Here is a 12,631-nt window from a genome sequence, read left to right as displayed (position 1 = left end):
TTTTTTAAAGCCAAGCCCAAATGATTTATGGTCCCATGCCGTTTGAAATTGCACATTAAAGACTTTGTGAAACTCTCAAGCATCCCCCTACCCCCATTAAAAACTGGGGTGTCAGTACCGGCCAAGCCTTGGCTCCAGCCTGTGAGCCAGAACTGTTGTTTTGCACATTTGGAGTATTAATTAGGATGTCTAAACAGGCAAGCTAACACATGTGGAGACTTCAGGCTGTGTATACATTTCAGCAGGTCAGTCAGTCACTAGAAGCCTTCCCACCGTATTCCCATGAACCACAGTAAAGCTAAGCTCGACCACCCACCTGCATAGCTGTCCTCTTTTGCGCTCCTCCAAGCAGGAGGGAAGAAGAGGAGTCCAGCGTACTACAAAATGCTTAAATATACAGGTTTCTATAGTTTGTACAAGAGGCACCCACTGACCTCGTGGCCTTGCTTCTCTAATAGACCTTTTTTAACACGGCAGCCTATAGAGGCATAATTTTTACAGAAACAATAGCTCAGATGGACTCAGTGCCCTCCATTTAGGCTCTGTCATTGCTGTAAAACTGTAGAAAGCAATGTAACTTTTAAAGACGCTGTATGTATACACAAAGCAAAATCCTTTTACGAGCTTTCACTAAACTCTTCGGGCCGTAGTAACCTCATCTTTTCTCTTTGCACAAATAGCCTTCAAATGTGGCCCTTTAACCGGAGGCTATAAAAGACGTCATGTGCTGCTGACACCTGCTAGCAGGCCCCGGGGGTGCAGTGCAGGGAAACAGTGCAGACACCAGTGGTGAATCAACCAAAGATAAAAGAATTAGAACTGAGCCTGCAATTAAAAGATCCCTCAACAGAAATAAAAGACAGGGCAAAGAGTGATTTTAAAAAAGAAAAGGACACGAAGACAGGGCAATGGACTTCCTATTGCTTCATCTCATCCCTGTAGCTGCATGTTTATTGGTTGTTTCCTCCTTTTAACACAAGTCCCTGCTTTATATTTTAAGCTTGTCTGTGTGGTTAATGGGTGTCTAGACCGTGCAGTTAAAGAGCTGGCAGACTGAGGGCATTCATATTCTCGCCCATAGAGACAGGGGATTTTCCTATGGGATGGTGCTTTTGTCTTTTTACTGTGTTGCGGCTCCACACTTATTAATTACATATTTTTGTGTCTGCACACGGAGCCAGCACATTAACCTCCTGTTGTGCGATCGCTCTGAGGAGTGGATGAGAAAGAAAGAGAAGGACAATGTTTTTTTTACGAGAGGAGAAAAAAAAGTGACAGATTTATTTCTGCTCTCAAATCACTGTCATTCCTTTTTCATCTTTCTGTCCAGTGCATGCAGAGTTGAATATTAGCTCAATGAAAGGAGATTTCATGTCACAGTAATCAGTCTTTGAATGGACCCTAAAGTGAGTGGGTGTGTTGATTATGGTGCCTGTCATTTTCAGTTTTCTGTGTTCGTTTCGCGGACATGACCCTTCAACAGAGCTGCCACTGAGGGGAGCGGCAGAGGGATGTGCTGATGTAAGAAACAGCTTGATTAGGGAAAGGGAAGAAATTCGTGCGGGGCTGCTGAGATAGAGATGATTCTATTTGATTTTTGTATACAACATAATTAAACAAAAGAGCCGAGTACATTTTGCAGAAGGTGTAACAGCTGAAGTAGGCATGAGCTCATTTACAACATCACAGAATCAAATTGTTTTGAACCAGTTGGAAAGCACAACTAGTGCTACAAACAATACTTCTCTAAGCCTTTGTATGACTCTTATCTGGTTTGTGTCTGTTTATTCTGGACCCTCCTTCTTGATGGACAGACAGGGTACTGATTTGGCTTGCATAGTCCTCCAGGATTGTAATTTATTTCATCCTGTTTAGTGTAGAGGACTGTTTCAGTTCATGCCGCTGGCCGAGTGATTAAAAATGGCATTCCATGTCCTTTTGCTTTTCTTATGTCTCTCCCAGACACACACTGCTTACATTTTAACTGTTGTAGCATAAATGATAGTAATGGCTATCTGTCCCCAAGGTCAGAGCTGAGGTAAATGGAAACTGAAAATGAAAAAGTGACCTTTTTGATGATAACTCCTGTGCTTTACTTTTTATTTTGTGTGACATTTTACATCGCTGTGTGCCTGCTCTGCTGTGGGACAGACCGGGTCAGATTAGATAATACAAAAATTATGAAATGTGCTCACTAACTGAATCATATAGTCCTTTGGCACCTCCTCCCTTCCCTCCGTCCTCAGACTTCCTCCCTCTATCCTCCCTGCTGCTGTGTAATAATATATTTGACTGTACTGGACGTCCCCGTGAGGAATTCCTGGTGCTTGGTGAACCGGAGTCTCTCCAGTGTGATTTCAGACACAGTGGACAGCAGTCATTAATCACTTCGCTATGACGAAGCCTGTGTGTTAGTGCGTGTGTGTGTGTGTGTGTGTGTTGGAAGTGAGTCTGTTTTCCTTTACATACGTGTTCATCAGCAAACAAATCCTATCTGTTCGTGGGGAAGTGATATTGGGTTTGCCAGCGGTGCGAAGGGAATGCCTGTTGTGTTGTTCTTCCTCTCTCTGGAAGTTATTTCCTAGTGCTGAGATATGACCTCTGGCGTGTTGCTTACTCCGTGGGGCCCTGGCTGCATGACCAACAAGTAAATGGCTGTGTGGCCCTCAGGCTACAGCGTCTCACTTTTTGCTTACCAGACTTTGCAGCAACATCCTCTTAGATTTCATTCTGGGCCTGCAATGATCTCCATCTGTTAAAGGTTTACTTTTTCAAACTCGCCCAGAGTTGCTTTGTAATGCGTGAGTGAGGATGTATTTACAGTGAGCGCTGGAACAGAATGTTGTCTGAGATCTCCTGACAGGCTCAGATATGATGCAAAACAAACTTGCAACGCATGAATTAAAGCCAAATTCAAGAAAGAGTCCACGTGGTAAAAGAGTGTGTTAATGTTATCAAGAGCAAATGCTAAAACATGATTGCCATTGAAGATTTGTGGTCTAAGAGCATCAAGGTCTCAGTAAAAGCTGGCCTTCAGACCAGGGTTGCAGGGCTGTTTGCACGATCTCAGTGGACAGTAGAAGTTAAGTATATTTTCTGCTGTATTTTCCTCTTACCTCAGACACCTATGGGTCATAGAAAGAGGGGGCAAATAGCTGCTCCTGCATGGGATTACCAAAAGACCATGACCCAGTCTCCAGGGGGGACACACAGGAAGGAGGCAATCCGGATGCACATAATCACAAATACACACTCACATACGTGCTCACACACATGTGCAAACCATTCAATACAAGTCTACACTTACTGCCCATGTTACACACATCAGAACGCTATCATATAACAGAAACCTGCATCTTGTACAACTGTTCAGACTCTTCAGTTAGGATGAAGTCATTTAAAAGTCTTTTGGATGTGTTTGGGTCACATTTTAGAATTTCCTCAAAAATGCTAATTGAAGAGTATAATCTCAAAAATTGAGATTGATAGTATAGGTTTTCACTGTTATTTGGAGGGTGGGGAGCTGCAGTACTGCACAGTTCATTTCAGGCAGTGCCCTACTGGAGCTTTACAGCAAGGTTGGGGACCACCTATGTAAAATTAAGGAACAGCTTGGATGCAGAGATGCAGTTTTCAGTATTCAAGTGTCAAGTATTTACATTAATGTACTTGAAGTGTGTATTATCTAGGAAAATGGTATCAGCAGATACTAGATATTAAATGACTCCGAAGGGAAAAAATCATGATCGGGAGATCAATGCAAAGTATCCTTGAAATACATCATTCTAGAGACCTAATTAAGTAGCAAATGATGACAGTTGAATCAAGTAAGATGTATGATGTTATCATTTGTTACTGGAGTCAAGCTGTTTCAAGCTGTTTCTCCAAACTGGATTCTGTGTGGCTGTTTTGGCCTCCCTCACATGGCATCACACAGTGACACAAGCTTTCCTAATTTATTTTCACATGGAAATACTTATCTTTACAGTAACAGTTCCCTTGCATGTTGATTCTGTTTGACAGAACTGTTTTCCTGCGACAACTACTGCAGGAAAAAAATGATCAGCTGTTTATTTGGCAAACTGCATAAATGCTGTGTCCACAGTAGAACATCCCATGTTTGTGTTGTTGGACTTTTGTTCCTACAAGACCGGATGTCTCTTTCATGTGCAGAAATAAACAGTGAAAATCCTCTAAAATGAAGACTTTTTCTTCTTTAAAAGCACTGTTGAAGCTTTTGAGTGAGAGGTTAAGCATGAGATTAGGTATGGGTTGCTCAGAAAGGTTAAGATGAAGAATTTAGAGATGGAGTCTTGATACAGCTTGGATATAATTTAGATACACAACGCCATCATAAGTGTGTATATGCAAACAGGTTTGTGTATGTGTGTGTTTTCAGACCAAAGCGCTGCTCTGTCTGTGAAGCTGGTTTCCCAATATACTGTAGCCCTCTCAGTGGGAGATCTACAGACATAAGCACATAATGACAGGAAGGGATGAGTCCAGCCATACATCCCTGGTAGTAAATAACTTTCCCGCCCTGCATGTCAACATACTCCCCTCAGTACCCTCCCCAGCACCTTGGGCTATCTCCCCTGTCCTTTGTGAGAATTCTGTGCAGTCCTGTCTAAGACATCTGACTGACGGCGATGGGACTTTCCCACAATGCTGAAAGGAAAAGTTGTCTTTGTTCCTGCTCAGAGGCAGATGGACAGACTGGATGCCTCTGCTGCTGTTTGATATTTCATCTTAACAAGGTAAAGAGGTGGCAGCTGTGTGCTGGGATCATAGACCCAGACCCAGCTTCTTTAGTCATCTGTGAGTGTTAGCCACTGTAAACGCTGCTGGCTACGTGAACAGACTCTTTCTGCACTGCGAAACAATCATTACATGTTGCAGAGCCACAAAGCAGCAGTTGTTTGAATCCCTCGAAGTAAAATTAACAAGCAATGAGCCGCCTTTTCATCTATCCATCTTTTGCTGAGATTTTCACATGGATAGAGCTGCAGTATATTATGATACATTGTTTGGATATAATGCTATTGGAAATCCACATATCTTGCAGAGGGTCTTAACACCTCTGTTTCCAGACTGTTAGTAACGCACCATGAGGACAAATCACCTGTTCCTGTTTAACTCTAAGTTTTTCTTTCTCTCCTGTCTTTTACAGATTCCCTTTGTACCCCAGAGGAGAGAGGTTTCATTTTGAATACGGTGTCTACTTACTCAACAAGAACATTGCCCAGGTACTATATGGACACACATTACTTGCACATGATTGCCATGCCAGAAGAAATTAATCCTTAACTCTTCTTATTTAGGGGCTGCACAGTGGTGTAGTGGTTAGCACTTTCGCCTTGCAGCAAGAAGATCCCCAGTTCAAATCCCGGCCAAGGCCTGGGATCTTTCTGCATGGAGTTTGCATGTTTACCCTGTCCATGCGTGGGTTTTCTCCGGGCACTCCGGCTTCCTCCCACAGTCCAAAAATATGCTGAGATCAATTGATGACTCTAAATTGCCCGTAGGTGGGAATGCGAGTGTGATTGTTTGTCTATATATGTAGCCCTGCGACAGACTGGCGATTAGATTTGGACAGTGATGCGACTTACAGTCTGGATCCACAAATTTGTTAAGGATTTCCGAGATAGATATCACTGCGAGTTAGCGGTACTGTTACTATGACAACAAGTGAACACTATGTCAGCTGCCAATTGCGATCCTACTACAAATTCGACAGCTGCGGACCACGAATTGTTTAAAGATTTCATCCGTACATACAATGACTGAGCAGTCTCGGCGGAGTACTGCGATCCCTGAGTGCTTTTCTTGTTGATTTTGTGCTTTTAGTGTGATATGTTGAACTCTTGACCTGTCTGTGCTTGTTCAAGTAAGCTTAATGTGCTGACCTTGGTGACTCCCTTCGTTGATCCCTGAGACATTCAGCACCAACTTTTTTAACAATTTACATTCCATTCCCTGTTTTTCTCCTTGTCCAGGCGGGAACTAAGGGCCTCTCTACTGAATAAGACTCAGCAATTAGCGCTGGCAGGTGGCTGACTTCAAACCACTGCACTTTGGGAGGTTTTAGTTCTAATACCAGACCACAAGCTTGTAGCCAGTTTCCAATATGCCATCTTCCCACCAGCATTGAAGAATAAGAAAAAGAGTAAGATAGGGAAGGATTTCAGGCAGCAAAGGAAAAAAAGTGCTTTCTGAAACCACTAAAGGGAATGACAAAGCGGCCAAAGTCTCACTGGATATAGTATGTTATGTTTCTAAATTTGTGTATTGACTTCAAAGTGGAAGCCATTATTCAAGTTTGGTATTGTAATGCACATTGTTAGCTTGGTGCACGTCGCTGAATAACACCACACTATCGTCTGACACTCATTCCATCACTGTGTGTCAATCTAAGTGCTCTCATGTCAGAGTTGAAATATTAGTTGGGCTGTGAGGTTGGTAGCATTCTCTAGAATTTACTGTGCTGTAATAACTGTCAAAGTGAGCAGACGCACAAGTGTGTGACTGCCCACATGTGCACATGAGTTCCCACCACTTGACTTGAACAGATACAACCTTTAAAACTCCTTGAAATATGGCCAAAGATTTGCAGCAAAGCTCAAGGATTTCTTTTTGTAGGAATTTGACTTGATATTTTCATTCAAAAAATTATACACTGACAAGTTGTGAATTCAAAGCTAATGCTGTCAGTCAGATAAACAGTAAGTGTTAGGAGAAAAATAAAAAATAAGTGTTACAAATCAGAAATAAGCAAGTATAAAAATCAAATCTATTCTAAAGTAAGAAAAAATACGTACATACTGGCAGGAATGTGCAAATTGTCTGACTAGGAATGCACAAAACACTATCCTAAAAGTTAAATGCATTGTACTTTTCCTCGATATACAAGTTAGCGTGCCAGGTGTTCAGCTATCTCCAGATGTTAAACAAGTGGAAATAGCTTATTCTGACCGTGCAATAGGTAATTAAGTCAGGATATTTTGTTTCGAAGAGTATATTATACGCAAACTGTGCCACATTTATGCACCACAGAAAAATATAGAGAGATTTAAATGTGCATTTCACATGTAGAACATTTGACATCTCCTGCCTTTCAACTCATGTAGCACCTGATCGTAATCCTTTTTATCAAAGCCACACATTATGATCTAAGCTTTCTGAGATTTCTATTTCACCTACCTTAACCATGTGGTGTTATCAGATGTAGCACCGCATGCGCAGCCTTTCTGAAAGTTTAATTTGCCGACTGATAGAAGACACATGTAAGCAGGTTGAGGAGTGATATTTTTGATTGAAATTGACATGTCTATAATAAAATCTAAATATTGCTGAATTTGTTGTGCCAAAATGATCTGTGGAGACAGCGAGAGCAAAACGAATTTACACTTTTAGTTTTCATAAAATTGGCTCTCTCAGAAACCCAATGTATATCTGGTGCTTCAAAGGAATCTGTTTCACTGGAGATGAAAAATGAGATCCAGACAACAGGACGTCCTCACCAACCAATTCAAATTTAAAGTTCTGAACCCAGATGGAAACAATCAGCCGTAACACAGGTGGGCACAGCGAGGAGTGCATGATAACTTTGTAAGAGGAATTTGTGGAATGATGGATTAATAAAAACAGAGCATACTTACTGTTTTTTGTGAGTATGTAACCTCTGCGGAAACTTATTTCTGTAGTGACAGAAAGGATGCACTGCAAAGCGAATGTGACCCTTGCAGGTATAAATAACCAAATTTTGCATTTACTAAACCTAAAGTAATACTAGACATTTTGCTTTCAGCAGCTCACGAAAGCATCGCTGCTTTTGCGGGATGAAATTTCAGCTTTCATTTAAAGCTCCACATTTTCACTTTTCTGTGTGCCAGATTCCATCCACGTTATGGATGAGTTTTCGAGTTGACTCAGAAACAATTTAATTTTCCCTCATGAGAAATCAGACGCCGTATGACAGTGATAATAGACCATTGTTTCGAAATTGAAGAAGCGGTAAACATGTCACATTTGATAAAGGAGAACCCACTGCTACAGGATCTTCCCCATCCCAGTTAGTTGATTTCTGTGTGCCATATTAAATTCTTCACTCCTCTGTGTCTGACTTTTCAGTTTGTGTTAAGATTTAGGGAGTTAAGCTTGAAAAATGCATGAAAAAAAAAACGGAACTCTTTCAAGCTACATGTAATTCCTCCTTTTAAATCTAATTAGTATTCCTTAACTGTGTTGTTCTCAACTTCTTTATCAGGAAGGCTGACTTTTACTCTTGTCTGTTGTGCATTTCTCTTTAATTTACGGGGACTTTTATTAAAAAATGGCTGCTTTATTGACCCCTACACTTGAGGCTTGAGGCTTTTTATTACTGCTGATATGATTTACAGACGACATTTGAGTTGCAGCAGACAGATATTATTTTTTAGACCGTGGTTTTCAAATTTTTTTTCTTTGTGTCTTTCAGTTGATCCCGCCATATTGTGTAGTTGTTGCACAGCTTGTCTCTTGTCTGGCTTCATGATACAAAGCAGAGGTCTGGTTTCACAGTAGGACCAGTTGAAGGTCTGATTGGCTGGTTTGGTGACTGACTGGAGCCTGGGTGGGAGACATTAGCTGTCTATCTCTTATTAAATTGCCCTGTGTGACTGTGTTTGAAAGTGATACAGCGAAGCTGGCGAAGGATCAGGGCCACAGCGGGACGACCCTGCTTTGATGTGGCAGAAGGAAAAGTTTGACTTTATTAGGCCTCGTGACATGACGCCAGGGGTAAAGATGGGGAGGCTGCTTGGAGCACCCTGGATGTCAGGTGGTAACAGACTCCCATGTCCCATGTTGTTAATTCACTTTAATTTGTTTGACAAAGAGAAGTTAAGAAAAGCTTCAAGGAATGTTTGGCCTGACGCCCGGTCATTCTCTCCAGCTCCCTCTTATATCTTGTGCAAGCCGTATATATTGCCAAATTCACAATGCTGTAAGTAAGTCAAACATGTTTGTGCCGAGACGCTGCCGTTGTAGTTAACATACATATTTTCTCTTTGGTCCAAGCTGAACCAGTACCGAAACTTGGACGTAATTTAGAGAGAATGTTATTTTCTCTCAGCCTAGTTGTTAAATGAATGGCATCTGGCTGCTGCTTTTTGTCAAAGCATTTGGCTGCAGATATGTAGCTGGGCCTGAAATACCCATCCACAGGGGGGCACAAACGTTAAACCTGCCATTCCTCCTTTCACAGAGACAAATTAGCCAAGTTAGTGTGGCTGACTCCAAAGGAAAAGCAGCAGCCTTTTGTCTGGAGGAGAGCCATGTGCTGCATTTACTTACTCCCTGTGTTATCCGCTCGGCTATGTTGTTGGAAAACAGGCATGTGGGGCTGATTAGATGACAACTGATGCTACACAAAATCTTTAGGTTTTTAGGAGGAGGGGGTCGGCTCAACAATTAGTCCTCAGTCGCTACGCTTGGTGTATCATATTTTGTGGGCCTCAGGCTCAGGAAACCAAGTATCAGGAATTAAAACACAGTAAATCTGTTGCGGCCCAACCAGGTCACCTCTGGGTTCACCTTTATTTCTGTCTGCTGGGGAAAGTTGTCTGTAGTCTCCCGCCTTCCAAGTCTCGGGGCAATTTCACACCATGATCTACAGGCAGAGTGCCATACTGGTGGTCTGGTGCGTACGTCAGAGCGCCTGCTGCCATTAAGAGCGGCAACTGTGGCTCCATAAAACACAGCTATGAGTCATGGGGGAGTCTACTGTATTTAGTGGTTAGTTGAGGTGGCAGCAAGCGGAACGGGAGCTGGTTGACTGGAGGTATTCTTGGTGAAGCTATTTGGAAAGGTAAAGGTGTATGAATAACTTTTGCTTACAAATTACAAAAATAATCAACGGTAGATAACCTTTTGTGTTTTACATTTAAATTGTTCATTACTTAGTGTTGATGAATAGGACTGATGACATCTAGTATTTAATACAGCCTGTAAATCAGTGCTTTGCATAAAATTCACATTCTCAACTGCTCTGAGTTCAATAACTCTGGAAAGTCTATCAGTTAAAAGGATAAATTTGCCGTGAAATTAATGCAGAGCCTAAAGCTGGGTGTTAAGTCTGAAAAGAATGAAAAATGCAAGCTTACACACAACAAAATTTCGGAGCCAGATTGGACTCAGAATGTTGCGGTTAGGCTGTATGATCCACAGGCTGCTGAGCCCAAATTGTAAAAATGTAATTTTCAATAATCTCAACCTTACAGGGAGACATTGTTGGTTTGGATACAATACAGCAGGAGAAATTGTCCTTCTCCTGCACTGAAACTGTGGTTAAACAAAAGTCTGAGTGATTTGTAAATAAAACGTGAGCTGGCCTGAGAGGTCTGTTTGCTATTATGTATATATTGGAAAAAAAGAACATGGGAATCTATGGTATGTGTCATCAGCTTTGGTGAGGTGATTGCAAGCACACCCATTTACCTCCGCCTTTCTTTTGTTCGCTCTTGTCTCTTCCTCGTTCGTTTTATCTTTGTTAAATCCACATGCTGTATTCCAAACTCAAGGCCCTGCCTTCATCTCTTCACCTCAGTGACAAAGTCTGTGACCTCAGTCGAAAGAGATACGACAAAGTCTTGGCATAGACCTTTGTGGCCATTAGCTCATGTGATTGGGCTTCAATGGAAACCATATGACCCAGACAAAGACACGCAAAAAGTGAACATTATGCAGCTTCCTTCCACCTCATAACTCCATTCCACCCCAGACTGAGTTGTCAAAATGGTTAAAATTCCCCAATGAAAACTCTCTCCAGGGATTACCTTATTTCCTCTGTTCTATAGTAATGTGGATGTTGGAGATGGTACAGAGTCTACAACTGGGTTTTGTGAAAACAGCTGACTCATTATAGAAAAATGCAGATTATTTGTGCATTTTTCCACAGTTGTCATACTTTTGCACGGTTGTGTGTTTACTCTGTTGGATCAGAAGCGACTGTGTGCAATGAGTGATTCTGTAGTAATGCAGAATGTAAATGACTAAAATATGGCATTTGCTCCCTAGTGTTTTATATATTCACTGTAAATGCACTTTAATCTAATTTATTTTGCCACATCTTGGAAGCATTGCTTCAGTTTCAACATCAAACACACCTGGATGAGATACAATGAACACTATGATATATAAGCACAGATTTGAAGCCACTAAAAAGTATTTTAGGTGAAAAATGATAGCTGACAGGGATTCATCTTTGGATCTCATTGCTCCCAAAAGAAAACATTTCCTGTATGTGTTCATGTCTGCAGTATTTATCCCCTTCAGCCTGTTTCTCAGCTGGCCCTTTCTTAGAATTGGAATACTTTTAGACACAACTATTCCAGGTTTCCCTCAGAAGCCTGTTGGCCTTCTCTGTCTTTGTCCAACTGAGGCTTGCGGTTTGTGACTCACTTCTCGGCGTGTTCCAACGAACATTCTCGAAAAAAAAAAGCGAAAGAAAAACAGGCGATTACATCTCCACTGTCCCCCCCCGAACAACAGCGGTCATTCTTCTGTCCAGACGCCTCTACGCAAACCTCATCTCAACAAACAGACCCCTCAATGTTCAGGAATCATAATGCAGCCCACTGTATGCTGTTTGTTTACCTGAACCCTGGACCACGGTTCCCAAGGCTCTGCCACTATCTTTACCCTAAGACAGGCAAGCCCTGGAAGTAATCAGGGCACTTCAACTGCCTGCTGCCACTCATTGTCTTCATCCCGCCATAACAGCCACATCCGTTTTCCATTTTCCAGGGATTGATATGATAAAACACATAATGGGCGGGACAGGCACCAGAAAATACAGCACTAACTCAGCGTAGTATGCCTCACTTTCACCCGAAACATGAAAGAAGAAAGAAAAAATGAGGTTCCAGGTGAAATTCTCTTCTAGGCCAAGCCATAAACGTGTCTGTTTTGCTTTAGCTTCGTAAAGTATAGCTTGATTTCTTATGCTTCGAGCATCATTTCCCACATGGCCACATGCTGTACAAATGTTGGACAATCATCTCCTTCCATCTAATAGAGGATAAGTTATAGGGCCTTCGTCTGACAATGTGTTTTGCATTTAGACGCCATTAGGGTGCCACTCTTACCAAGATCTCTTTACTCCGTTGACAGTAAAAAGCACTTCATTAGTGTACTGTATTTATCACATTTCAAGCAAGAAATTATTTCTGGCAGGTTATAAGTGGGTAAAATTGAGAGTGGTATGGGTTGTATTGTGAGATTGTTAACAGCCTGACATGAGTGGAGACGGTGGGCTGATGGCTGTCTGCTGCTCTCCCCTGGCTGATGATTAATGCGAAGAGGGAAGAAAGAAGACGGGAAGTCACAGTTCTCATGGTTTTGGACGTAAGATTAGATCTGTCAAAAGCCGACATTGCTTGGTTCTGTATACAGTTTGGATTGCATGTTGTATATATTGGACAGACACAATCTGAATTATTATGATAATAGGATGTATGTTTGCATTAAATAATAATTCTGATTATATTTTAATTATTCCAATATGTGAAAGTGCGTTCATCGGTCTTATAATTGCAGTGTAATTATTTTTAATTGTAATTTATAGTAACTTTAGTTAGACAAATATGTTTCA

General features: G+C 41.6%; 1 protein-coding gene across 1 annotated transcript in view; it reads left to right on the top strand.

Moving 5' to 3' along the window:
• uvrag (UV radiation resistance associated gene) overlaps window positions 1-12,631 on the top strand; it is a 100,606-nt gene that overhangs the window by 54,718 nt on the left and 33,257 nt on the right. The window contains 1 exon segment of the mRNA XM_051937475.1: window positions 5,171-5,246. Within this exon segment, the coding sequence (XP_051793435.1) occupies window positions 5,171-5,246 (76 nt within the window).

The sequence above is a fragment of the Acanthochromis polyacanthus genome, chromosome 17, assembly GCF_021347895.1.
Source record: "Acanthochromis polyacanthus isolate Apoly-LR-REF ecotype Palm Island chromosome 17, KAUST_Apoly_ChrSc, whole genome shotgun sequence".
NCBI classification, from domain to species: Eukaryota; Metazoa; Chordata; class Actinopteri; family Pomacentridae; genus Acanthochromis; species Acanthochromis polyacanthus.
Note: the sequence above shows the minus strand (reverse complement) of the source record. Positions and strands in the feature narration are given on the sequence as shown.